At 56.5% G+C, this 24,768-nt stretch overlaps 1 protein-coding gene across 3 annotated transcripts in view; it reads right to left on the reverse strand.

The window, feature by feature from the left end:
- The window catches only part of CORO2B (coronin 2B), a 130,117-nt gene extending 110,075 nt beyond the window's left edge, over positions 1-20,042 (reverse strand). The window contains exon 1 of one of the 3 annotated variants that reach the window (XM_041744220.1): positions 19,749-20,042. In XM_041744220.1, coding sequence (XP_041600154.1) covers positions 19,749-19,763 — 15 coding nt within the window. In that variant the 5' untranslated portion in view covers positions 19,764-20,042. Of the gene's footprint in view, positions 1-9,978; positions 10,094-13,664; positions 13,812-19,748 lie in introns of those variants that run through there. The other 2 variants (XM_041744221.1, XM_041744222.1) reach the window with 2 other exon arrangements.
- Between the last annotated feature and the right edge of the window lie 4,726 nt (positions 20,043-24,768).

A 24,768-nucleotide genomic window follows, 5' to 3' on the forward strand; every position in this document is an offset into this window, starting at 1 on the left:
TATAACCCTCCTAGCACAGTAGTGACAGGAGAAGGACAGAGTTGGGACTTGAGGAGAGATCAGAGGAGGCTCCGTGGAGGAGGTGGCATTTTGGCTGGACCCTGAAAGCAGGGGGCAGGAGGCCTCTTGAAAAGCACACGTTGAATCTGGGGGCAGCAAGCACACCAGTGTGGCTAGAGGGCGGGGTGTGGGCAGGAGCCATGGAGGTAAACGTGGTCGGAGAGGGAAGGCTTTGAACATCTAGCGAAGTGGCCTGGGCAGGGGGAAGCCAAAGAATATTGCTGCCCAGGTGACAACGGACTCCAGGTGCACAGGCTGGTAGGCCTTCCTTCCTGCCCCCTCCCCTAATCCGGGGCAGCCCAGGCCAGTTTAGGCCTAAAGCCAGGACAGGCTCAGAGCAGGGCAGCCCAGCTCGTGTCCCCCTAGCTCCCGACCCCCAGCTTCCCTCAAGCAGCATCACCCTTGCGAGACTTCCAGAATTTCCAGGCAGAATGGGCGCTTTTTCCTGGCAAGGTTTCTGCACCAAACCCCCAGCGCCCCAGACACAGACCAGGTGACGGATGAGCCCCTTGCTGCCCAGAGAAGAGCCCGGCATAGAGAGAGGAAGGGAGCAGGGAGGGCTAAGGTTGGCTGCAGAGCCACGAGTGGGAAGTAAGGAGTTGGGGAGAGAAGGCAGAGAGGCCCCCCCGCATCTGGTGGGCTGGGCGGGGCAGAGGGGGTGTGTGAAACGGGGGGGGGGGGGACACTTGCCAGGGACTTGCCTTCCCCTGGCTTCTCTGAGGTCCAGACTTTTTTAGAAAGCAGGCTTCCTATCCTGAGAAAATGGGATCAATTTTTTCCAGGAGGTTGCTATTAGCAAAATCACTGACCCTGCAAGACAGAGCAGCAGAGATGGCAAAACTTCCTGTTTGTTCTCTCTCTCCCCCCACCCAGCCCCCGCCCCCAGCCCCCTCTCTGGCCAGCAACCCAGCTCAGGGGCCCGGGAGCCAGGACACCCCAATTCTGGCCAGCCGTCAACCCTCTCCTCCTGAGCTTCAGCCTCTGGGGGAGCTGATTTTCTGAAAGTTGGAAATGCTCTCAGAGCCAAGCCTGTGGAAAAGGTAGATGGTTCGGTTGAGGGGGGCTTGGATCTGGGACACGGCCGCTGACCGGAGCCAGCCCCTCCTTTGTGCCCCAGGAACCCCAGTGCCCCACTGACTGCTTTCTCTTACATGTCCCCACCAGACCCCTTGCCTCCAAAACATCAGCCCGTGTCCTGTTTCCTCGACAGCCCTCACCGTTTCCACCTGGCCGGCTCAGGCCTCCTGCCCCAACCACCAGGATGGCCCCTGACAGGCCTGCTGCCCCCCGGCCCACCAAGAGCAATGGGTGTAACTGCAGACCCCAGGGAGAGGGGCAGGGCCAGCCCCATAGCCTGGACCAGAGGTTGGCTGAGCCCCCTCTCTGTCCTGTGCGCCTCAATAACTCCACTAAAGCCTCCGTGTGCCAGCCCAGCGAGAGCTTTTTATTTGTTTGGCCCATTTTCCCCCTTGATGAGAGGGCAACAGAAATTAGAGGGAAGCTATGGGTTAAATGCAATACTTTTGAGGGACATTTCAAAAATGGCCAGGTAGCTAAAGGGCATGGGCTCCACAGTGCATCGGGCATGGGCTAGGACCCTGGCTCCACCAGCTTACCAGCTGTGGGACCCGGGACACGCTACTTAACTCTCTGAGCCTCAGTTTTCTCAATCATAAAATGGACACAACACACCCCGTGCCACCCACCCTCTTTCCTCACAGGCTGTTGAAAGAATGAGATGCGTGTAGAACAGTTAGCATAGTCCCTGGCACACGCTCCGCGCCAGGTAAACGTTGATCATTAGTATTTTGTTACTGGCGAATTCAAATCCTACAGCATCTCCCTCCTGGCCACCCAAACCCTGGCCAACCCGGAACAGAGGTGGGTGCCCAGCAGCCTGCAACGTAGCAACATCACTTCCCTCCTCCCTTCTTCTCCTTGACCCGAGAAGGCTGGGCCTCTTCTTAATTGCTCTTTGGTTTTACTCCATTTGAAATGAGCAGGGCACCAATTCCCCGCAGGAAAAAATAAATATGCTTCTGCTCAAAATACTAATGAGGTTGGATGCCAGGTGAGGCTGGCGGGGGAGGCCGCCCCCGAGGACTTCTGCCGAGCCCAGCCGGCCCTACGGGAGCACGCAGCCCAGTTTGGAGCATCCTCAAAAGGACAAGTGGGGTGGGAAGCTCTGGTTTTGCTCCACGGGTACCGGCCAGGGGCTGGGCTGGCTCAGGTGACTGGTTGCGGCGAGGGGTGTGGTAATGCCCCACGGATCTGTGGATCCAGCTCCGGGAATACCTGGCTGCCATCTGCCTCTCCTCCCACCCAGTCACCGGGCCTGGAGAATCCTCTTCCCTGTGCCCCAGCTTCTGCCCTGGGTCAGCGCCTCATCAGCTCAACGTGGCTGCTGGGCGCTCGACCTCCAGTCTCTTCTGCCTCCTCTCCCCACTGCTCTGAGCCGTCGTTCTCAAGCAGTCAGTCAACAAACAGTAGCGAGCAGAAAGCAGGTGCCAGCCTGTGGGAAGGAGGAGGACTCAGCCTCCTTTCTGACCCTCTGCCCTCACACTGCCCTGGACCAGGGCCTCTCGCTGTGCCTTCAGGGACAGGCGGCCTCCCCCACTCGGAGACTTGAGCTTGCTGCTCTCGGCCCGCAAGGGCTTCCCAGACTCCACGTGGCTCCATCCCTCCCCTCATTCCACTCTGGGCCTCCACAACCCCCTTCCAGAGCCACCTTATCTAAAATAGCCCGGCCCTTTGCTCGCCTATTGCCCCACCACCAGCCCCAATGCACTTTTCCTTTTCTTTTTCTTTTAAAGATTTAATTTATTTATTCATGAGAGACACAGAGACAGAGGAGAGGGAGAAGCAGCCTCCATGCTGGGAGCCCAATGTGGGACTTGATCCCAGGACCCCGGGATCACACCCTGAGCCAAAGGCAGACGCTCAACCGCTGAGCCACCCAGGCACCCCTATGCATTTGTCTCAACAGCCTTTACCACCCCGTGACACCCTGACATCCTAATATTTATGTATTTCTCTTCTCTCCTGTCTCCTGAGCCTCCAGAGCCAGTCCCTTGAGGGCAGGGGGGATCTTTTGTTCAGCGATGTTGCTGTGCCCTGTCACCTAGAACGGTGGCCGGCGGAGTATGTGCTTGATGAATATTTATCATCATGGGATCTATTGACTCCATCATCTTCTCTATGAAAAGCTCTGGACTGGCTGATCCGCTACTGGCCCCAGCCTCAATCTGCACTTCTCTGGCTCCTCCCGTGGCCCCCGCCCCAGCTCCCAGCCCCTACCCCCCACACTTGATCCTCTCTGGGCCACCCCAAAGCTCTGGATACCCCAGCAGCACCACTGTCCTTGTCTCCACTCGCACCACATGCCCTGCTCGGCACCTTTCCGAATCCTGCTTACCCTACACGTCAGACTTGAACATCACCTCCTCCTGCGGGCCTCGTCCAGTGTCTCTCACGCCCCCCGCCTTCAGGACCTGCGATCGGTGCTGCCCCAATCACGTTTCAGTATCAGTGTCAGCCTCCCAGGCAGAACTCAGCTTCCTCAATGGTGGGGGACCCCTGTCCCCTCTCTGAGCAGTGCCTGGCTTGGATCTGGTGCTTCCTGGATCAGGACTCAGGTGCTTCTGACACTCACACCGTTATTGACCTTCACCTCTTACAAGGCCCACCGTGGATCCGGGAACAGCGAGCCAGTGATGTCGCTGGGAACCGAACCTTGGCCCCCGGAGAAGCCTCTGCAGCCCTGCCCCAGAGGCCAAACAGGACGGGGCGCAGCGTGGCCTGCCGGGACGCTCGGGGCCCAGAGCGCAGACTTTCACATCTGAAGACAAGGCCAGCCCCGCAGCTGTGCTCCTTGGTGCCTGCGACTCCCGGGGGGTCTAAACCGGACAGCCGTGTCCCCTTCCTGGGAGGAAATCCTGCCCGAGTTCTCAGGGACACATGCAGCAGGACTCAGCTGGAGGAGGAAGGAGGGAAGGGGTCCTGGGGGGGGGCCTCGGGCCTGGGAGCCTTCCCTCTGGCCTGACCCCGCAGGCCGCAGCTGAGGCTGCCGGCTGGCTGGCCATCCAGTCCTGCCTCCGGTCAGTTCTCTGGCCTCGAGCACTGCACAGCGGGGACTTCTGCGTGGTATAATGCTCCCTGCACCCCTTCCTCCCCCTCCACTGTTCCCCATCCCACAGCCCCCCTGACTCTCCAAACACTGGCAAGAGACAGACAGAACTGGACTGATACCTCTCTCTTTTCAGAGCTGGAAACAAAGACCCAGAGAAGTCAAGTAACTTGCCCAAGGTCACACAGCACAGTAGAGGCAGAGCCCAGAACAGAGCTAGGCTGAGATTTCAGTTATTATTTGGAGTCACTAGGAAAGCCTGTGCCGAAAGGCTTTCCTGGGACTGGAGGCAGGGGGTTGAGAGGGTTTTCGGTCCCCTCCAGAAATCCTATCTCCCCCGCTTCCTTCTGCAAGCACACAGGCTCTGGCTGGCTTTAAATCCAAAGAAATTCCTTCTCTGCTCATTGGCTCTCAGACACGGGAAGCAGCCCGTTCCCTGTGGCTTCTTCCCTGGAGGATGCGTTCAATAAACAGAACCCCTTTCTCATCTTCCTGCATACATATTTCAGGAGGCTGAGAAACAAACAGATCTGCATTTGCTCTGCTGCTGGCTACTCAGAAATGGGGGCTCCTGTGACTCCGGCAGGACCCTCACCTACCCCCCGCCCCCCGCAGTGTCCCCCAGGCCATGGGAAATACGGGATGGCAGGGACAGCTGCCTTCCTGGGGGGGGGGGGTGGCCCACTGGGGGGGGGGGAACCCGGTAGGAGTGGGAGAGTACAGCCCCGCTTTTTATCAGAGGCACCCCCCGGCCCTCCCACCTACCGCTTGCCGTTCCTAGAAATGGGAGCACAGGGCCTGTTCGGTGTCTGTTGTTCTTGGGGATGCGTCAGTCACTGCTGCCCAGGACCACAGGGGAGGGGACACGGGGTTCCTGCACAGACAGGCACCTCCTACAGGGAGGGGGTGCAGAGCCTCCAAGGGCAGGTGGACCACAGCTCTGGCTGGAAACCCTGGCAATTTAGCGGGCCAGCCCCCCGCCCTGGTACCCCCACACCCTCTTTTTGTTTATTCATTGTCGTTCACAGAGCACATTACTCTTGGGCCAAGAACATTCATCGGCTCCCCATTGCCAACCGGATTTTGACTTCTCAGGCTGTCATTTCCTGTGCTTCCCAATCCCGCCCCACTCCGGCTTCCCAACCACAACTCCCTCCACTCAGTCACACCGCACACCACGGTTAGCCTGCTTGCTCCCTTCCCTGAGATGAGTCCTTCCCTCTCCTAAATGCTGCCTCTTCCCCTCTCTCATTCTTTGCTCTCACCATTTTCAGGATGGCGAATGAGCCACCTCCTCCCTGAAGCCTTCCTTGACCATTCCTACCCCACGAGGATCCCCCCTGCCTCCCCGAGCTTCCTCACGGATCGCCGTCTCCACTGCCACCTGGGACCTGCTCCTGTGACACCCTCACGTGTGAGGTCTTATCATTCCGACTCAGTTACAAGTGTCTAGAGAGCCAGGTGCCAGCTTCTGCTTCAGCCAGCTATCTGGAGGATGAGGGCTGGCCCCGGACATGACTCCAGAAGGAAATTCAGCTTTAAAGAGATCTTCATGCCTGGACTCTACTTCCCAGAGAATCTGATTCTATGGTTCTGGCTGAAGGGGGCAGAGAGGACCAACTACATCATCTGTAGAGGCCCTTGATCAAAAATTATAAAGAATTTCAAGATAGTATCCGCAGAACATCAAGCATCACACAGGTCACAATCCCACGAAGCTGGTCCTGGGGGCAACTATTTAAACTTCCCCAGGGGATGTGTACCAGCCTTGAGAGCCACCAGTCATGACAATGTGGGGCGACTGAGGGCTCTGCACCTCTGAGCTCCCACAGCAGTAACGCGCCTCTGCATGCCTGGGTTGCCCGGAGCACAAATATTTGTCGAAGGAATGAATATATGAACGGATGGAGGGAAATGAAGCTTGAACTAGAAAGCTGGGAAGGATCTTTTTCCCACTTGCTTTAAAAAATCAAATATATTAAATATTAATACTATATTATTAACAAGTCAATATAATAAGTCAATAATTGTTTTGTATAAAAAATAAAATATTCATAGTTTAATATTAATATACTAAAACACATTCAACATGCCCATAGTGCACAGGTCTTAAGTGTTCAGCTTGAAAAATTTTTACACATGCTAACAATCACCTGACTCCCATCCCTCCAGAAGGTTCTCTTGTGCCCTATCCCAGTTAATACTATACCCCACCTCACCCTGGGTCACCAATAAAAAGTGAATAGAATGTTCATCAGAGAAGGGCTCTCTGGCTGGAGGAGGCTGTATGGAAAAGATGCAGTAAAGGCTGACTGATAGAGTTCCTGGTGCGGGAAGGGCTGGTGTTTATAGGGAATGAGAGGGAATAAGCACAAAGTTTTGGACCGGCTCAGCCACTTGCTCAAAGTCACGGGGCAAGTTGTGTTAGAGCCAGGACTCAAACTCTGATCCTCAACCCCCAAGTTTTGTTAGCTTTTCACGACCTTGGCAGTCCGGAGTGTGTGTGCACACGCGTGTGCACAGGGGCACATGTGTGTGCACGCCCTAGAGGATGTGGCTCAGAGGGAGGCGAATGGGGCAGGGTCTGAGGCTGGGCAGCAACGGGGAGTAAGTATATCCGTAAGCTCCTCCCGCACCCAGCCTTGGACCAGGTGATTTTATCCTAAGATAGCTAGAATGGCCTATTTAGTAAATGGAAGAGTCATATGAACAAAAAATGATAAGTCTCTATTTTACACAATATACAAAAATAAAATCTAGCAAGACTGAAGATCAGAACATAAAAAGCAAATGTCTAAAACTACGATGAAAATAAACTAGATTTATTACTTTAGAGTAACAGGATCACTCTGAGAACACAAATATGAAACAGTCACTTCTATTTTGGTGTATTGCCTTCAGAGGCATGCACCTGTGGGCACACAGATACACATCTCTATGTTCACCACTGCCTTGAGGTTTGTATGACACTAAATTGGACATACATACTACATTTTCATCAGTAGAAGGATAGATTAAGACCGTGTAATTGCTATGATAGGAATACAGTATTTAGGAAGAAGGTACAAATTTGACGTATAGTTACATAGATCACAATATATAATACTGAGAGGAAAAAAGCAAAATGTACAATGAAAAGATGTAACATTTGTCTAAGTTTAATAAAAATAATGCAAAGAAAAAAAAAAGTCCCAACCAGAGGGGGAAATGACTGAGCCAAGGTCACCCAGCATCAGAGCTGGGGTTGAGGCTCAAGCTGCCAGAAGCCCCCTGCACTGGTCTTCTCTCCACGCCACAACCCCATCTTCCCAGCAGGAGACCTATGGCCCTCTGGGCCCTGCTTCTGTTTTCTCAACTCCCAGGACCAGCCTTTCTGGTAGCCCCAGGCAGGTGGAAAGCCCAGTACCAGGAATGCCACCGAGGGGGTATCTCCCTGGGGGGTGGGGGCTGCACCGGCTGTGCTCACTCCTAGGAGCAGGGAGATACCAGCAGGGGATCCGGGCTGGGGGCCCGAAACCCCTGCCCCCACCTGGCAGCACGGGGGCTTTGGGATGTCCACTCACTCTCTGCCTGTAGGTCGGGTTGGAGCAGACCCCCTAAAGGGCAAGTCAGATCGTATCACTCTGTTAAAACCCTGCCAGGGCACCTTGTGCCTCCCCAAGGTGCAGCCAAAGCCCCAGCACCCGCTCCCACCTGCCCCTCCAGCATTGACTCACCACTCCCTACCTTACCTACCCAGCCACACCCAACTCCTGCGCCCCCCTCCATGGTGTGGTTCATGCTGTTCCCTCTCCCCAGAATGCCCTTCCCTCCACCTGCCTCTGCCTTCTCATCCTTGGAGACAGCTACGATCTCTCCCTCCAGAGACCCTGCCTGGCCTCCCTGCTCTGTGCCCCGGGCTCCAAAGCTCTGTGCACACCAGCCCCCCTGTGCCACATCCCTGCAGTGTGTGTTCTGGGCAGCCTGTCTGCCCCACTGGATGGTGATCCCTTGACAAGAGGGCTGCGTGGGTTCATCCCTGCATGCTTGGTGCATGAGCCTTGGGCCTAGCACTCAAGGGGAAATGCTTTTTGAACTTAGCTAGGGCCTCATTTTATTTAGGGGCGAGGGGAGGGAGGGTGGTCAGTGGTCAGGACAGCAGGGCAGCCAGGGCGGACAGGTACACAGAACAACGGCCATCCCCCGGGATGTCTGGCTCACCAGCCCCCACTGCTGCCTCACTTTCCTCCTCTGCAACCTCTCCTCAGCTGAGTCTCATTATCCGCGGGTCTCGTTATCTGCAGGCTGGGCGCAGTCAGTGACAGCCACTTAAGTCAGGTATTACTCCTCCTAGGGGAATTTATATTTTAATAACATTTAAAAGGCCCAAAGGAACTGAGTCTTGGACACGGTGCTGGGAGGGTGAGCTTAGAAAGACAATCACACAGCACGACCAACGCCCCCCACCCCCCCATCTGGCCCGCAGGCCACTCAGTTTCTGCACGTCCACGGGGCAGTGCAATTGGGCACATAGGGGCCAGTTCCCCCCCTCCCCGCGGTGGGAGCCAGGGTGTGTGCCACCCTCTCTGAGGCTTGCTCTACCCCTCTGTAAAGTGGGGGTAATGCTAGAGTCGTGGGGTACATAAGATAATGGATGTGACATCCTTGGCATGGAGCGCAGGCTCAGGGGAGACCATCGCTCCTGCTGCTTTTCTAAAGCAAAGGCCCACAGAGGATGCTGTCCAGCACTGGGGTTCTCCAGGGCGCAGAGGGGTGGCTTTGTGTGAGGCTCCTGAGCCCCCCTCTTCCCTCCGCCCACTCTCCCTCCCGCCCTCCCTCCAAGCCAGAGATCCAGGGAAAACTTTGCCGGGAGGCTTCTCAAGCCCTGATAAGGTCTGGCCAGAGGAAAGCTCTTAGTAACCCAGGCTCCCAACCCAGAGGCCCTTCTAATGGTTTCAGAGAAACAAAGGAGGGAACAATTGCCTGCAGCCCAGCGTGCCAGAAGGGCTGGCTTCCAGGAGGGAGAGTGGGGTTCATGGGCCCCCCCTTTGGCAGCCAGGGTGGCAGCCCGGCAGATAGGGCACCTGGCTGCCAGATCTCAAAAATCACAGCCCCGTGGCCGAGCAGAAGGAGTCTCAGAACTCTCGAACTCTCTCCTCCCACCTCGGCCAGGGCCAGGGCCACGACTGGGGCGGGGGGGGGGGGGGGGGGGGGTTGCTCCTGGCTGGCTACCTGGGGAGCTCAGCCTCTCCATTCGGGTGCCCCCTGCCATCTAGGCGAAGTTCTCGAAGTCTCCTTTCTAGAACATCCCCCACCTCCTACTCTGAATCAGTCCTTAACCTGATTTCTACCAAAAACCTAGAAAAACCCACTGAACTGAAACTCACCCAGCTAGAGCCTGCCATCAACCAGAGGGATCCCTGCTTCCTGCTCGGCCACGTGTGCCCCCCCCCCCCCACCCTTGACAAACCTTCCAGGGCCTGGATTTTCTCCTTTGCAACATAGGCGATCCTATCCCATCTCTTTAGAGTTCCATCCAGCTCTCGCAGTCCATGCACGTAGGGGAGCAAGGATTTATTTAGCCCAGGCAGCAACATACAGGGAGTAGCTCCGGCTTCCTCAAAATCCCGCTCAACCTTGTGCTTCACACCGAGTACCCCCAAAGTCTACACCACACCTTTGACAAGTGCTGGGAAAGATACCCCCCAAATCAGATATTATCCCTGGCCTCAGTGAGCTCACAATCAAGTCAAGGAGTCAAAGTTCAAGCTCCTAAAACAATCCCCATACAACTTAATGCGGTGGACCTTTACCTGTGGCTGGCGTGGTGGAGACCAGGCAGGACAGGAGCTCCCAGAACAGGGAATTAACTCAGATCGGGACCCTGGAAAGGCCGATTTCACAGGACGGTCGGGGCCCTGAAATAGCCTGCGACCAAAACAACCTGAGTTTGTTCTCACACTCTAATGACTATGGCAGGAAAGCAGCCCTGGGGTCTGTAGAGGACACATGTGAGATTATGAAAAGTTATCAGATGGACCCTCAGGTACACAGAAATCCCCTTTCCCAGAATTCCAAACTTCTCGGAATCCCAAATTTCCCCCAGGCATTCCTGCAAAGTGACCTTTCACCTGGGGGTCAGCAGGGCAGGCACCAACAGCATTTTCTTCACGAAGCCTGAAGCCCAGCAGAAATGAAATCCTCTTGTCCCCTTCCCCCAACACCTTCCTTTCCATCAGCTGTTTGACGTCCTGGAAACTCTCCTGGAAACTCCCGCAGAGCCCTGATCACAACCCCGGGAGCTCTGAAGTCATACTCAAGGTGTTTATTAAGTGGCTTGCTGCAAATCCCTCAAGCTAGTAGAGGATATTCCCTTCCATAAACTCAAAGGAAAAGTGGGTCTGAGCCTCAGGGGTGCCAGGGTGTATCTGGAGCAAAGGTCAAGGTCCTTAGCCAGTGGGGGCTGGGTCTCTCTGCCAGGAGACTTTGGGCAAGACTGTGCTTTGGGATCAAGCTTCCCCCATATCCTGCAGGGAGCTCAGGCCTGTGGGGATCCAGGATGATACAGATCAACGTTTAGATGCTTTATTTGTCTCACTTTTCAGACGAAAGCAGGACATCCGATTCATATAGCCAGATCATTTGTCCCAAGCATCCTAAAGCAGTCGAAATAGAACAGGAAGAGGGAAAAGCAACTTTTCATCTGGCCCAAACCAGCCTGACGGAGTACAAGCAGATGGAGGCTGGTCTCTTCTGCCCAGTGTGAGACAGCTCTGCAGTCAGGACAACCGCAGGGGAGAAGAGGGTTAGCTGTCGTTGGGTGCGCTGCCCAACTCCCAGGGCCGTGGGACCCCAGTGGTGGCAGGAGACATAAGGGACTAGCTCAAGGTCACACAGGGAGGCGCAAAGCCAAGAGCAGAACCTGAGTCTTTTGCCTCCGGATCCCCCGCTCTGGCCATAGGTCTCAGGGTCATTCCTACCAGCCTGACCAGGTGGCAAGAAAGGCTGGAAGGCAGGCTCAGCTGCTCACCGGCTTTGTGGTCTTGGGAAGTCAGCTCCCTTCCCTCCCCAGGCCTCTGTTTCTGCACTGAGGGGCAGGGAAACGGTAAGAGGACATGAAGAGCAGATGAGAAAATAAGTATGAAATACTTTGTGGGAGCCTCGTATCAATGAAGACTCTAGAAGGTCAGCTCCTTCTGCGGTCAGCTTCCTGAAAGCAGGGATCTAACACCTGGTGAAAGGCTAGGCTCTGCCTTCTAACAAACCAGTATTTATTAAACAGATCTAAATTAAGATCAGGAGTCATTCTCGTGTTCCTAGAAAGTGTGGAGGGCCACGGAGACAGGGGGCTGGACCAGAGGGCCTCGGACAGCTCCAAAGTTGAACCTTGAGTGCATGTGAGCGCCCACCCCGAGAGCCTCCCTACATTGCCCGTCTGGGCAGCTAGAGCCACCACGGGTGTTCTCCTCTGTCTCACCAGGGAACCGGGAAGTTCACTCTATCCCTAGAGTTTTATTTTATTTTAGTTTTTTTTTTTCATTTTTTATTTTTTTTTTAAGATTTTATTTATTTATTCATGAGAGAGGGAGAGAGGAGAGAGGCAGAGACACAGGCCGAGGGAAAAGCAGGCTCCATGCAGGGAGCCCAACGTGGGACTCGATCCTGGGACTACAGGATCATGCCCTGGACCAAAGGCAGGTGCTAAACCGCTGAGCCACCCAGGGATCCCTAGTTTAGTTTTTTTAAAGATTTATTATTATTATTTTTTTCATGAGAGACACTGAGAGAGAGGCAGAGACACAGGCAGAGGGAGAAACAGGCTCCCTGCGGGGAACCCGATGTGGGACTCAATCCAAGGACCCCTGCAATCACGCCCTGAACCAAAGGCAGACACTCAACCACTGAGCCAGCCAGGCATCCCCCTCCCCCTAGAGTTTTATTTTAAAGACCAAAGCCCAATCCAGGTCATTGGAAAGATTTAAGGACTAAAAATCATTATAATTGGGCCCGGTAAAAATATAAGGTGGAAATTTCCCTGCCAGGGCAAAGTTTCCTTTTGGAAAAAATAAATGACCCTTCCCTGGCGCTGCCTGCCAACCAGGAGAGGCCCTGCCCTCCAAACGCAGCCCAGGGAGGCTCCACGAGGGGCGGCAGAGGCTGGACAACAGAACGTGGCACTTCCATAGCCCCCTTGCCCAGGTCAGATAGAAAAAGCGGCCCACGAAGGGCCAACCTCCCACCATCAGGAAGCCGCAGAGAGGAGGAGAAAAACAGTGCCAGAGTCCGGAGGCCCGGGGCTGGACCAGCCTCTACTGTGCCTCTCGGGACAACGTCTTGCAGCATCCTCGGGCCTCTCTGTGCCCATTTCCTCCTTCCTGAAGTGGGAATGACACCATGGAGTCACTCTGGAGCATAAAATGAGTGCATACCCGTGCCAAGCTCTCAGACCCTGGCACGCAGGAAGTGCTCCCGCTGAACTGCCTCTGACACATCGGCCTGCGCTCCTCTCTCTGCCTCCTCCCCTCACCTGAGCTCCTCTCCTTTTACCTGCTACCTCCTACTCACCCTCCCGTGAATCAGCTTAAAAGTCCCCTCTCCACCCCTCTGACTAGGTCAGGTCCTCTGCTCTTATCCTCAGAGTTCCCTGTACTCCTCATTTCACGAGCCCCAGGACGCTCATTGTAAGCATTTGTTTAATTTTCTGTCTTCCCGACGTTAATAGCCAACACTAACTGCCAGGCGTGTGGTAAGTGCTTCACACGGATCAGCTCATTTAATCTTTATAATAATCCTTCTAAGTGCTACTATTACCAATCCCAATTAATGGATGGGGAAACAGATGTTCAGAGAGGTTAGGCAACTTGCCCAAGAACAAACAGCAAACAAATGATACGGGGCCATCTGTCTGACTCTAAAGCTGGCATTCTAAGCCACGAGCACCCTCTGGGAAACGGGGGCCATCTCGAGAGGGCCACCCACCGGGGCACAGAGAGAGTGTAAACATTCAAAAGGGTGAGGCCTGCAGGGCTGGACTGCAGACCTGTGTTCCCTACACAAAGCTTGCTTCGTGGACATGGAGAAGGTGTGCTTCCGTTACACCTGTTCTCGCACCTGGGGGCCGGTTGCCCTGTCTGATGGCACACACCCTGTGCAGGATGCCTTCCTTCTCACTCACCTCACACTGTTCCCCCCACCCCTTGAATTAATACGTGGTGCTCGACTCCAGCAAAGGCCACAGGAAGCCGAAGCAGAACACATCCAAGGGTGTCATCACCCTCAGGGCAAGGGCGAGCACACGTTGGGTGCCAGGGCCCCAGACGCAGAGAGAGAGCCCTCTCTGGGGGTGGGGGTGGGGGTCAGAATAGGGCCCTGCAAGTTAGACGACCCCGACCCACCGACCCACCGACCCACCGAGCGCTCGGGGTCTGACAGCCTGGGTACGGATCCCCACCCACACTCCCCCATCCACTAAACCTGCAACCCAGAGCAGTCCACTTACCCTCACTGAGCCTCTGGAAAATGGGATGGTCTGCTAACAGAATCCACCTCATGGCTGCGCAGAGTCAGTGCGAGCGTGTGTGCCCAGTGCCCACTTAATAACTGTTATTCTTGAGGGGATGGTGATTAATCTTCACAGGATGTGGACCATTAGCGACTGGATTGAGAAGGTTCTGGCTCCCAGTCAGAAGATCTGGGTGTGCATCCCAGCTCTGACCCACATTAGCTCTGGGATTAGGGTGTGGCCATGTTTTCACTCAGAGACTCTGTTTATTCGGCTGTAAATAGGGGGATCCCTTCTCACTGTGGGACCCTCCAAAGGATTCGTGTTTGTTTTCTGTAAAAGGGACTGTCCTGAGCCGACCTGGGTGCCTCCCATTGCTGGGTTAATTAATTGTTAGGAGGGTGCCAGCCAGAAACCAATTAGGCAGTCCTCTAGGGGCCTCTTGGGGGAGGGGCGGGGGTGGGCAAGGAAGGGCAGGGGGAGGGGCAGCTCCTCCTCCATTGTCCCCAACCCACTGCCTGGTGCCTCCTCCGCAGCTGGTCCCCCACTCCAAGCCCACAAAGGAGAGGCTCATTCTCAACAGCTTCTTTTCATGTGGAAGCCACTGGATTTGCATCTGGCCTGGCCTGGCAGGGCCTGCTCCGCGCCAGCTGCTCCAAGCTTCCCAGGCTGCGGGCTGCACGGGGCCTGAGCCTATAGGGCCCACGGGCAGGGAAGGCAGGACACGGAACAAGCCGATCAGGAGAAGAGGGAAGGCGAGGGGGCTGGGCGCCCAGGGAATCTGCACATTCTCTCATCTCCTGGACACCAGACAAATTCTGTGGCTAGCATATACAAATCAGAATCTGCCCCAGTGCCAGGAGCCGGCGGTGGCTGAGGCCATGTCTGCTCCAGGCTAGCCAACCCGGGAGAGAGATGGAAAAACTCACTCCATCCCTGAGCTGCCAGGGACCGAGGCTGCCAGGCCGTTGGTCTAGCCAGTGTCCACACTCCCAAACCCGCCAAGCTCAAGTCTATGCTGATTCCGCAGGGCCAGCTTCTAGGGCCCCGGGGAGCCTCGCAGTCCTTCCCAGATGCCTCTGCACACTGCCATAGGCACTTAGGTGGCAAGGGCCCCCAGGCCAAGAGAACACAGGGCAGCGGGGGCACATCTGGGAAGAAAGTAACTCATCAGAGCTCTTCTGAGAGGGAGAGACAGTATGGAAGGATCTTGAAGTTTTGAGCACTTACAGTGTGGAGAAGACAGACCTTTCCTGGCTTGTGCCCCCTGGACCTTGAGACTCTTAACTCAGGACTTTGGCACATCTCCTCCCTCATCTGGACAGCAGGGGCTGGGGCTTTGGCGTTCTGTGGCCCTAATGCCCAACACGCGGCCTGGCCCTGAGTAGGAGCTCGGAGGGCGCTGGCCCTAGAGTCCATGAATTTTAGCCACATACCTTCTGCATGAGAATGCTGGGTATCTGGAGGAAGAACGGAGTGGAGGGAGGAGGTAGAAAGGGTGCACACAGCAGAGAAGGCAGCAGAAGCACCCCCCCCCCCTTCAGGTTTCTGGAAGTTGGGTCTGTGTGGTAACGTCTCCGCCCTTGAACTGGCTCTGTCATAGGCTTGCTCGCTCATCTCTTCTCCCAGTAAGAGCCAGACAGGAAAGAGGTGCTGGGAAGTGGAATGTCTGGGAGTCCAGGCATCTCCTGGGTGGGCCAGGTCCTCGGTCCCGGAGTTGGAGCCAGAAGGGCTTCGTACCCCTTCCCTTCCTATCCCGACTCTGGGTGTAGCAAGGGCTCCTCTAGGCCTTGGCCCTGTGCTTTTTCTTTTCTTTTCTTTTCTTTTTTTTTTTTTTTTTAAGATTTTATTTATTTATTCATGAAGGACACACACAGAGAGGCAGGGACACAGGCAGAGGGAGATGCAGGGTCCCTGTAAGGAGCCTGATGTGGGACATGATCCCAGGGGATCATGACCTGAAAGAAGGCAGATGCTCAACCGCTGAGCCACCCAGGTGCCCCCTCACTCCTCCGCCGATGCTTTTTCAATAAGAGAAGAGGGCTGCCCAGCAGAGGGCAACTCTGACACCAGGGGTCCAGTAGGGTAACTGGAGTGGACCCCAAACCCCTGTCCTTGCGCAGGCTGCCTGAGGTCCCCCTTGCAGGACAGCCAGGTGGCAGGAGCACTGCCTGGGAGTAAGGAGGACCCAGGTTCTGGACCCTCTGGCGTCAAACTTGCTAAGGGACTTTTGGTAAGTCATGGCTCATTTCCTGGGTCTCAGATCCATTATTTGTCAAGAGAGAGATCTGGATTTTTTTACTCAAACGTCTTATTCCCTGAGGCCACTCTTCGGTGACCTCGCCAAGCGAAAGCCTGTTAGTGACGACCTGGACAAGGCAACGCTGTCCTCTGTCCCATCACACTTAGCAGGAGCCAGAGGCTCCTATGCGATGAGCGGGGCTCTGCTGGGCCAGCGGCAGGAGAGCAAAGGTTGACGCACAGTGGGAGGTGCCAGGGCGCATCTGATGATGCCACTTGTGAATCTGGAACTGGAGGCCTGGAGGGCGAGTATTCTCTTTGCCCACACTTCATCTCTTAAGACCTGAGGTGCCGCGGGCATTCCCACAGGTTGCTCAGGGTACTGTTCCTGGGCTGCTGACCCCCTGAGCTGGCCTTGGGACCGCGGAAAGCGCTCAGCTGGCATCTAATGTAACAAGGCACACCTGAGAACAAGGCAGCCCAGTCACTAAAAGCCATCACCTTCCTTACCTACGAGCCCCACCTCTGGTCCCCACCTCTGGTCGCATCCAGACAAAAGCCATGAAGTCACCCTGAAGGACCTCAAAGCAACAAAAGGAGTTTGCAGATGCCTGCAGTCCTGCATTATAGCGGGCAGACTTTTCTTATAGCCTATTGACTTATACTCTACACACAATTCTAATGAATTTTGTTCTGTTTCCGCAGCTCATGGCAGTTTAGAAACATATTCAGAAGCAGAGAAGTGCTGGTAGTCTGGCATATGGCTGAAATGGTGTAGAGAGAGAGAGAGAAAACGTGTGGAGAGCGAGCAGAAGGGCTCAAAGAATCAAAGCACCCTGTTCCTGAGAAAGCAGCCTTTGCTCCCTCAGCCCTCACTTGCCCTCTGGACGACGGATACTGGACTGAAACTGGGAGGAGGAGGTGGGGCCTTAACCTCCTGTGGATGTGTACAGTCTGGGCAGCTGCATCCCTTCTTCTCTCTTTCTTCTCCTCCTCGTTACATAAAGAAACTAAGACAGCTTATGAAATTAGACACAATAAAGCAAGAGTTTAAAGCGTCACACCCAGGAGTCATGGCATCTGGCTGGAAGGTTCCACTCCAGGAAGAGACCTGCACTGCTCTTTATCTCCAGTGCTGTTGAGCCCAGGCTTTATGTGGGACTTGAGCAGCTGCGCCTCACAAGGAAGGGGGCTGGGGTACGTGCACGAGAGACGGAGGATGGTAAATAGAAACTGAAGACCCATGTATTCTCAGGAAGTGCTACTGAAGATCTAGCAGCTTGTCATCGGATTTCCTCTTCTCCACTTTCCAGGCCCTCTGAGCTAACAAGAACCTCCATGCAACCCACAATGGACCCTGGCCCAGAGGACCCTAAGGGGGCAGGCAGCTGGGGGTCACCAGAAAGGGGTGACCTTTGCCTTGAGGAGCAGCAGCAAGGACTGGGGTCTCACCCTCTAACCCTGCTCTCCACTACCTGTCACTCCACCTCCCAGTTCCCCCTTCAGGGCTCCCCTTCATATCTGTCTTGTAACTAGACCAACCCCCACTCCAGAACAGAAAGTTCTGTCTCCATCAGAGCCAACTTCCTTGCAGAGCTGAGCCAAGGCCCAACAGAAGGGACCCAACACATCAAGGAAACCAATTGCTGCACCTCACAGATGGGAAAACAGAGGATGGAAGTGACTAGTCCAAGGTCACACAACCTATTCCTGGCTGGTTGAGGACCAGAGGCCTAGCCTTCAGACTCCCAGACCACTGTGGTTCTCCTTAGGACTCATAGAGAAGCCTCTTCCAGCCGGCTTTCAGGCAGCGGGAGGGCCCCCAGGCCCTCTCCTGCATTTCTTTTGCTCTTCTAGGCCTCCCCATGATGCACACTACCGGTCTGTGAAGGCCTGGCAAGGGGAGAGAGGCTAGGGTTAAGGTGGGGATTTTATTTAATCCTCTGAGCTGGCTTAAACTGATGCCACATTGGTTAGGACAGGCGGGACATACAGAAGGGCTTGGTGGGGGATGGGGGCCAAGGGGAGGGCTTTAGGGAGTAATCACTAGATATCAAGAGGCTAGCCTGTCAATGTAGTAGATGAGTACTGACCCTCGTGGGCGCTCCCCACCCAGGGCCTGAGCCTCCAAGCAGTGACCCCCTCTCATGGGAATAACCCAGTTGCTGGGGTACTCCATAGTGCAGAGCACTGCAAAGATCACAGGCCATAGGTTGAGACAGATCTGGGGGCAAACTCCAGCTCTGCTACTTACTTGCTGTGTGACCTTAGGCAAGTCCCTCTACCTCTCTGAGCCTCAGCTTCCTCCTCTTTTAAGGGGGACCGAACACACCTTCCTTGCAGGCCTTCTGGGAAGCAAGGCTGCCTGAGCTCATGTGCATAAAGAGACACAGGGGAGACATTGAGTCAAACCTCAGTGCTATTACTACAAATCTCGTATGCTTTATCTCTCATCCAGGCCCATCCATTACTCTTCTGCCTCGGCCTGCTTGCGTCTTTGACGTTAATAACCTTAACGATAATAATCCTCCCCAGCCAAAGAGCATTTGCATCATTTCAAAACACTGAGCATCCTCCCCACTGTGGGCCACAGCAGCCCTGCCAGTAGTAGTTAAAACTGAGGCAGACCCTCAGCCTCATTCTCCCAAAACGGCTCTAAGTCCCAATTCTGGCATTGAGCCCAAGACCACGGTCAGATACGTTGTCTGATGGCAGGCAAATCTCCCGGGGGGGGGGGACTGGTAGCCCCTGGCTTCTCACAAGGAACCAGAACCACCCCTCCCATCACCTCCATAGCTGACCCTTCATCTGGTCCACTGCTCTGACCACAAGCAAGCTGTCCTCTCCCCACCAGCCTCCAACTCTCCAGTTCCAAGAGCCAGGTGGGCAGCTGTTGGAATCTGGCCTTGGGTGCCTGGACCCCCAAGGATCACGGACCAGGCCGTGAACTCCTTACCCTAACAGAGCTCTCTGAAAAGTGTGGGTTCACCACCTTGGATCTTCTTACTGGTTCTCCAACTGCCTGTCACCATCCCCAGGACCCATGTTCTCATCCTCATATTCCACGAGAGGAAGGGCCCAGCCAAGGTCACCCGCGGGGTTTGGGGTAGAGCTGGGGAGTGAACTCAGGTCTCCTAACGCCCGTGCACTTTGCGCAGCTACCTGGGTCTGCTTTCCATAGCAGAGAGTGTTCCCCCAAAGTGTCTCCAATAAACCCGGCCCCTGTGCCAGAGCCCAAGAACTCTGGCGGCCAGAATGCGCATCTCCCCCTCCCCTGTCACATTCCCTCCCCATATCTCGGAGCAGGTCACCACGGGAGCTGTCCTATCCCCGGTGGCAGCAGCTCCTGGGCTGGGGGAGCGCCTCTCCCGGGGAGCAGCTCCGGAGTGGGGCCGGAGTTCGTGGGGTGGGCGGCGGAGGCCGGCAGGTGCGGCGGCTCCCGGGGCGACCAGCCCGTTCCCCGTCCACTGTGCTGCGGGCGGCGCTCCCCGCGGCGCGCTCCGACGGGGGACACCGCGCAGCTGCCCCACACTGCTCTCCAGGGGTTAAAAATGCAGCACCCCCAAACAAGGGTTAAAAATGCAGGCGCGGGGCGGGCCGGCGCGGAGGGATGTGGGCCAATCCTCCCCCTTCCCTCCGCAGTCCCGGGGCGCGAGCGACCCGAGGGCCCGGGGGCGCCCAGGAGGCGCGCGCCGCCCCTCCCCGGCCCCGGGCCCCCTCCCCGCGCCCACACCCCCGCGCCCCCCGCCGCCCAGCCCGGGGGCTGCAGGCGCCGGCGGGGCCGGGTCCCGGGGGCCGGGGGCCGGGTCCCGGGCGCGGCGGCGGGCGAGCGGCGCTTACCTTTGTGACAGTCATGCAGGAAGTCCGGGGCGGTGCGGGGGCGGCGGCGGGAGGCGGCCGGGCGCGGCGCGGGCAGCTCTGGGCGCGCTCCCCGTGCCCCGCGCCCCAGCCCCGCGGGCCGCTCGGCTGAGCCTGGGGGCCGCGCTCCGGGCGGGCAGCGCGCAGGGACCGCTCGTCGGCGCTCGCCCGCCGCTCCGCTGATGTCAGCCCCGAATGTGCATTTATAATAGATGAGCCTCCTTCGCCGCAGGAAGGCGAGGCAGGAAGAAAGGGAGAGGGGGAGAGGGCCCAGGCTGGGGGGCGGGGGGAGGAAGGGGGGCCGGGAACTCGCTACAAAGGAGGAGGCGGAGGGAGGAGGAGGAGGGGGAGGGGGAGGGGGAGGAGGGCGAGGAGGAGGAGGAGGAGGGGGAGGAGGAGGGGGAGGAAGAGGAGGAGGGGGAGGAGGAGGGGGAGGAAGACGGGGAGGAGGAGGAGGGGGAGGAGGGGGAGGAAGAAAAGGAGGAGGAGGAGAGGGAGGAGGAGGAGGAGAGGGAGGAGGAGGAGGAAGAGGAGTTGGAGGGGGAGGAGGGGAAGGAAGAGGAGGAGGAGGGGGAGGAGGAGGAGGAGGGGGAAGCGCGCGCCCGCCGGCTGCCCTGCCCCGCGCCCCGGGCTCGCTAGCCCTTCGCCAGGCACCGCAGCTCCCGGAGCCCCGGCCGGGCGCCCAGGCCCGCGGCCTTAACCCCCTCGCGCCCGCGGATGCCCCGCGTCCCGGCGAGGCCCTGTCCTGGCACCTGCCGGCTGCGGGCGCGCGTCCACCGCGGCGCTCGGGGGCCGGGGACGCGGCTGAAGTCCCGCGCTGGACGGCCGGGGCGCCGCGTGGGCCGAGGAGCCCGCCGGGCTCGCCCCCTGGAGGTTGGCGACGTGGGTCCGGGCCGGAGAGGGGCGTGGCGGCCTCAGGCCCTGCCTAGTCCGACCCGGCGCGGGGTCGCGGGTGGGGGGGTGGGCTGCGCCTGCAGTCCCGGGGGGCTGGGCCCGCGGGCTCCGTGGCCAATTCACAGGGAAAGACCCTGAGGCCCCGCGCGCCAAGCGACTTGGGCAAGCGCACCCAGCCGGGCCGGGCGGTTCTCCTGGCGCCCGCTCCGTCCACGTCGCCTCGCGCTCTCTGCAGAGCCCCTTGGTGCAAAAGCGGCCGATCCGTGCCCTAGGTGTGCACACTGCGCTTGGGTGCAGCGCTGCCTGGAGGAGCATGGGTGTGACCCGTTGGTGCACGACTCCTGACCCGGGTCACATCGTGTGTGTGTGTGTGTGTGTGTGTGTGTGTGTGTGTGTGTGTGTACACACACGGGAGCTGCTCCCGGACTTGAGAGGCAACCACCTGAAGGTGACCCCGCAGGTCTCCTCCTTCCCGAGCACCTGAGCAGAACCGGTTTTGGCAGATACTGAACCGCTGAGACTCAGAAGAGGAGGGATTAGTGGAAACCGAGGCTGAGGGATCTTTGGGGAGGGGGGCACCCCCTCTGCAAGCCCGGAAGTGCTGGCTTCCTGCTCCACCGCGACTGCACAAAGCAGTGAACTAGACCAAGTGGACCAGGTGGTGTGTGGACACCTGCTCTGTGGAAGGTGCTGGAGGAAGAGGGGAGATCAGTTACCTGCCTTCAGGAAGCGCTTGGAGTCCCCTGCTCCAAGTAATCAGCATCTGTAGAGGCTTTGTGGATCCACCTGCTATTTTTATTTTCACTTTTTTCTGGTATTCCCACATGCAAGAGTATGAGGCAGGAATTACCATCTTCATTTTGCTGATGAGTGAACACACTCAGAGAGGGGAGGGGACCTGCCGAAGATCACAGGGTGACAGAGCCAGGACTTTAACAGAAGTCATATATATATATAGGATTTATTTATTCATGAGAGAGAGAGAGAGAGAGGCAAAGACATAGGTAGAGGGAGAAGCAGGCTCCCCACCGGGAAGCCCAATGTGGGATTCGATCCCAGGACCCTAGGATCAGGCCCTGAGCCCAAGACAGACACTCAACTGCTGAGCCACCCAGGCACTGGAACAGAGGTCTTTTTAAATGGAGCACAGCGCTGTGCCTTGGCTCTGTGGATTCCAGGGTGTACTCATACCTGCTGCCTTATTTTTTTTAAAGATTTTATTTATTTATTCATGAGAGATGGGGAGAGAGAGAGAGAGAGAGAGAGGCAGAGACACAGGCAGAGGGAGAAGCAGGCTCCATGCAGGGAGCCTGATGTGGGACTCGATCCTGGGTCTCCAGGATCAGGCCCTGGGCTGGAGGCAGCGCTAAACTGCTGAGCCACCCGGGCTGCCCAACCTGCTGCCTTATTTGAGCTTCACCCTTGTTCTGGGAGATGGATGGACAGCTAAGCTGCCAGCCCTGCTTCCACACATGAGGAGTTTGGATGGCTTACTGTTTCTCCTGGGGAGCAAATGTCGATGCTGTTCTCCATCTTTTCCGTACACACTCTTCCCGTTCCCAGGTTGGACCTCATGCCTTTGACCACACCGCTCCCCTGCCTAGAATGCTCTCTTCATGTTTATGCACTAACCCAAACACTCCGCCACCTCTCAGGGGCCCTATCTCCTTGCTGTATCCATCCCTGACAAGTCCAGCCCCGCTGCTCCCCCTGTTGCATTTGGGTCCGGGTGCCTGGTCTTGTCTTCATGAGCTTCTGTTGGCATAGATGGTGAGCTGTCAAGTGTCTGGAGCACAAGGGCATGGTTTCTCTTGCCGTGTACCCCTGGGCAAACAGGAGGTGCTCAGTGAATATTTAATGCCATTAACAATGAATCAAGCAAATAAACCTTGGATGTGCAGCAGCAGAAATTTAAATTAGACTCACAAAAGCATTTCCCCTCAGCGAGCTGTCCTGCATCAGAAGTGGGTCACATTCCCAGTCTGGATTGTCTGGGTAGGTCAGTCTTGGAGACAGGAGGATGGACCTCAAGACCTTTCTGGGGCCCCTCCAGCCCTTCTTGGAAGACGTTAAAGGACAACCCCAAAACACCAATCACCCTTCCCCCATGGCTGTACTTGTCCACTTTTATCTCTCATGGATATTTAAAATCCCAGATTGTTAGCCTCAGCTCGCCAGCATGGCTCTTGGCACCTTCCCCACCATCCGCCGGCATTGTGGGCTCTGGGAATGAGACAAATACTTAATATCAGCTTGAGCCAAATGTAATTAGGAACATCAATCTGCTGCCCACAACCCACGTGACATGCTCCAAAGGCAGACAGAGAACGTTTCTGATCCCTCACGAGCTGGTGGCTCACCCCTCTTGTCTCATCTCCCCGCCAGGACGGAGGTCTGGGAGAGCGCGGACCCTCTCAGAGAACTCTGCATCCCTTTGTCAAGTCAAGGGTTTGGCCCATCGAAGATATTCAGAAATGCATCTTCTGTGGTGCAGTTGTCTATACCCCAACTCCTCCTGCCCTGGGCTCCAGCAACGTCCTGGGCTCCTGGGCTCATCTTAGTTTGCATTCTCCGCAAAGCAGAGCCTGAGAAAGGAGTTGGGTGCAGGTGGTTTACTTGGAAAGTGATCCCAGCAAGTAGGAGTGGGACAGAGGGGACGGGGGTGAGTAGTGAGTCTGGGAAGGAAAGATATGCCAATATAAGATCGGTATTATGGGGCACCTGGGTGGCTCAGCGGTTGAGCATCTGCCTTCGGCTCAGGGCGTGATCCCGGGGTTCTGGGATCGAGTCCCGCATTGGGCTCCTTGTGTGGAGGCTGCTTCTCCCTCTGCCTGTGTCTCTGCCTCTCTCTCTGCGTCTCTCATGAATAAATAAATAAAATCTTAAAAAAAAAGGTTACTTTTATATTGTGTGTTCTCAAGGTCACTGCTGGCTTCCAGGGGGCCCCATTTCTCCAGGGTCCTCTGGGATGTGTCCTGCATTGCTTGCTAGGAGTCAATCAGCAGGCCTTTACAGACAGGGAGGCTGAGGGAATGTGCTACAATCCGTGGAGTAGGGGATCCCTGGGTGGCTCAGCGGTTGAGCACCTGACTTCAGCCCAGGGCCTGATCCTAGAGTCCTGGGATCAAGTCCCACGTCAGGTTCCCTGCATGGAGCCTGCTTCTCCCTCTGCCTGTGTCTCTACCTCTCTCTCTGTGTGTCTCTCATGAATAAATAAATAAAATCTTTTAAAAAAAAACCCAAACAAAAACAATCCGTGGAGTAGAGTGTACAGTAGCGGCTCTGGTCTCCGCTAGACGCTTTCATGCCTTGGTGCTTTGCTCTATGCTCTCTCCTTGGCCTCGGATGCCTCTACCACCTCTTTCACTGCATGGCAAACTCCTGTTCACCCTTCAAAGCCCAGCTCAAATGGCCTCTCCTCTATGCCGCTCTCCTGACACCACCTCCACGGTGGCCTGATTCGAACTGCCTGATAATAATCCTAACTAAGTAGATTTGACCTGTCTCTTTGGATGGGCTATGACCATGTGTTCTCTTTCTCATCACAAGGAGTAGCTGGCACGCAGATGCTGGGTAACTGGTCAGCCGATCCAGTAAACCGGCACGTTTAGCTTCCGCCTTAGTGACCCCCTGGCTCCAGTCCCAGCACCCTGGAGGGAGGCATCGGTGCTCTCAACTGCAGGCTGTGCCCTACCTAGTGGGTTCATGCACCCCGGCCCCGTGCTGGGTGCCACCTGCCCAGACGTGGGGACACGTCCGAGACCAGGCATGAGCGCTACCCAGTATCAGGGTATCAGGGCAGATGGCCAAAGCCATGGAGCCCCAGAGGAGGGAGGTGCTCCTCCTATGCTCCCTGGCTGCCTCATTCATGCCATCCCAGGACACACGCACACCTGCCCTGGGTATTGAGTCCACAGGGCCTGCAGGCCTCACTGCCCGTCAGTCCTTCCCCTCCTCTCTACCTCCACTATTATTGCCCTAACACAGCCTTCTGCTTCGCTTGGGCCGCTCCACCTGGTCCTCCCACCTCCTGTCTTATGCCCACCAATCCTTTCTCTACCCAGCAGCCCATGCCCTCCTGAACAAACACACACAGATCTGCCTCCCT

This window comes from Vulpes lagopus, chromosome 2 (assembly GCF_018345385.1).
Source record: "Vulpes lagopus strain Blue_001 chromosome 2, ASM1834538v1, whole genome shotgun sequence".
Classification (NCBI taxonomy): domain Eukaryota; kingdom Metazoa; phylum Chordata; class Mammalia; order Carnivora; family Canidae; genus Vulpes; species Vulpes lagopus.